Source organism: Cynoglossus semilaevis, unplaced genomic scaffold, assembly GCF_000523025.1.
Source record: "Cynoglossus semilaevis isolate Cse_v1.0 unplaced genomic scaffold, Cse_v1.0 scaffold1092, whole genome shotgun sequence".
NCBI lineage: Eukaryota > Metazoa > Chordata > Actinopteri > Pleuronectiformes > Cynoglossidae > Cynoglossus > Cynoglossus semilaevis.
Window position 1 is genome coordinate 18,683 of NW_007585120.1, and position 2,904 is coordinate 21,586.

At 43.9% G+C, this 2,904-nt stretch overlaps 1 protein-coding gene across 1 annotated transcript in view; it reads left to right on the plus strand.

Moving 5' to 3' along the window:
* The window catches only part of ebf2 (EBF transcription factor 2), a 34,205-nt gene that overhangs the window by 8,622 nt on the left and 22,679 nt on the right, over positions 1-2,904 (plus strand). Inside the window, exon 6 of the mRNA XM_008337321.3 lies at positions 347-415. Within this exon, the coding sequence (XP_008335543.1) occupies positions 347-415 (69 nt within the window). The remainder of the gene's footprint in view (positions 1-346; positions 416-2,904) is intronic.

The window sequence follows — 2,904 nt, forward strand, 5'->3', positions numbered from 1 at the left end:
GTGTGTGTGCGCGCATGGAAGTGAGGCTGCGTGGGGTTTGAGTTTGATTTTGGAATCAGTGTGACAGATTGCCTGGCTGGCTCTTCACTTTTGAATGGTCTCTCACTGTTTGTAGGGTGTGTTGTTGTACCTTTTCTTCCTCTTTTATTCCTTTGTCTGTCCAATCCCTCCCCTCTCATGGCCTCCTTTGTGTGCACCTGGATCTTGGCCGACTGTAAGGCAGTAGTCTGAGCCTAAGGATGCTGTAGGCTCAGACAAATAAATCGATGGCTTCTCTTGTATAATGTATTTGTGGCAGTAACACTGACTTTTTACTCCTTTCTTCCCCCATTTTCTGCCCATTCAGCCGCTGCTGTGAGAAAAAAAGCTGTGGAAACAGAAACGAGACACCCTCCGACCCAGTCATCATTGACAGGTAATGAAATCAGAATACAGCCTACCACCTCAAACACCGTCCTTAGAAGTAAGAGCTTAGACAAGAGAATTTTTGAATGAGCCGAGGTGTCCTCTGGCTAAGATTCTGGCAAAACAATTAATGATATTTGTATATTAAGTTTTGTAGTAAGAAACTATAGACATTTCAATTTCAACTAAAAGACAACTCCATGCCACGGACACATATGAAACTCTGCCTGAAACACTTGATAAAATTTAAGGAACATAGGTTTATCCTTTAATACATGGGTTCTCAACCCCTGGGTCAGGGATTAAAACTGGGCCCTAGATCATCATCATGCTATCTTCACAAATTTATTGTCGTCCACTCCCACAGTTAGACACTAAAATGTGTTTTTTCTTTGTATAGAATTCTGAATATTGGACACAATTTCCTTAGTTCCAAGCATGTTCATACACACAAACAAAAAACAAATCAAGAAGCAATACTTGAGTTCTGGATAAATGTCCTAATTTTCCTGGATTCATAATCACACGCACAGATCATGCTTTAAGTAGAGGTGCTTGTGCTGAGATATGGTTACTGGCTGCTGCGCAGCAGGTGAAAATAGCATCAGCGAAAGAAGACATTAAAACACTGTGCATCAGATTATCTGTGTCCATACCTGTCTCCCATGTGTTGCCCCCTCTTTTAGTTGTATGTTTATCCGTAGATCTATTTCTGGTCACGGTGGAATCAGTCCAGGGATTGGCATCTTATACGTTTAACAGCTGATAATGCACCTGCAACCTGTCAGGACTCATATATTTTCTTCTATGAGGAGCATGTGGCTCCTTCACACCATCAGGCAGCTCCACATATGTGGGGTGTGCTCACCCTGAAAGACTGTGCCGTGCTTTAAAGGGAGATGACCACCGCTGTAATCAGCGTGTGTAAGGGCCTTCACGTAGCAGGGATCTGAGAAGTCTCGCACTGTCTGCATGGTATTAACTAGTGTGATGAATGTTCAGGTACATGTGGAAGAGTTTTTTAGTGATAACATAAAAGCAAACCTCCATCGTTTTGAATCCCTCCCCTGCCTCCCACCTCTTTCTCTCCTCCTCACTACAATTGTCTGTCTAGAAAACATTTACTTCATATACGTCAAGGACCCTTTTCTTTCCCCTCCTCAGTTCAAGCTAGCTGGTTGTTGACAGTGTGTCTCAAAGGATCTCAGCTGAAGAGAGTTTTTATTTAATGGAAAAATCGTGGCTGTTGTCTTTTGAATTTTCCCAGAATACCTTGGAGCAGCTGTTTTTCTCATTTCTGTAGAAGATTTCACTCACAAAAAACCCCTGTGCTGCATTTTATCCTTGCCCTTAACATGACTTTATCTTGTTGTGACTGAGGAATCACTGACCTACTGTACTCTGTAATCACACAGGACGTATCCTGTCCTGATAGTGGCTTCTATCGCTCTCTGCATGGGACTGTTAAAAATCCTCTCCTCAGGGAGCAGCCTATTAGGAGTCACTTATTTTCTGATAATCTGTTGGAATTTGCTCCAGTAAATGTCCTTCATTCCCTGCTGCAGTGCACTGTTAGTGTTTGTGTCAGTGGGTGTGTGTGTGTGTAAGTAACCTTCACACAGAAATGAAGTAAGAGTAGAAATTCTGTTGCTGCTTGTGTGCAAAGACGGTGTATATTTTCACGCGTGTTAGCATCCTAATACGTTTTATATATGTATGTTTATGGATGTATGTGCAATTCTCTGTGTGTCTCTGTGACCCTTAAGTTGACCTTTTCCCTTGTCCCTGTTTGAGCCTTAAATTATTCATGTGCATGGGTGTGTGTGCAGGCTACACATCCAATTGTATGTGTGTGTGTGTGTTTCAGTGTGTCCAATAATCAGCCTCCTGCTCCCAGCCCCAACACCTGTTCTCCAATTAACATGTAGCGAGCTGGGGCCCACTCACTCCAGTTGCCCTGCCGCTGCTTTCTACTCTCTTTTTCTTTCTTTTTCGCTCTACATAGTCCAGCTTTTTCTCTTTGCCCCCGCCTCATAAATTGAGGGGGGATTTTTTCACTGCTCTCTCACTTTTTCCTTTTGCCCCTACTGTGCCCTTCTTCACTCCCTATTACTTAATTCCCTTGCTCCACTTCTTCTTTTTCCTCCATATTGCCATCTCCCCCACCACCCTCTCTTCCCTTTAGCCTGTCTAATTTTGCTATAATTAGGGGGTGTCATTAGGACACCTACCCAAGCACAAGGGAGTTTGCAATTCCCCAAACGGCCCAAACCCCCTCTTTTCTAATCTCCTTTCCATATTGTTTCAGTTTTCTCTCCCTCCTGCTGCTGCTTCTGCCACTGCGCCCCCTCCCCACGGTCTCCCTTCTCCATACCTAATCCTGATTTGAGTGAAAGGAGAAAGAGCAGATCACAGCTGATCCATAGGGAGAGGATGCAGGGTGGAGGGACCAGAGGGATAAAGAGGGCAAGGGCAGTCGTTGACAAAGATATCCAAGTT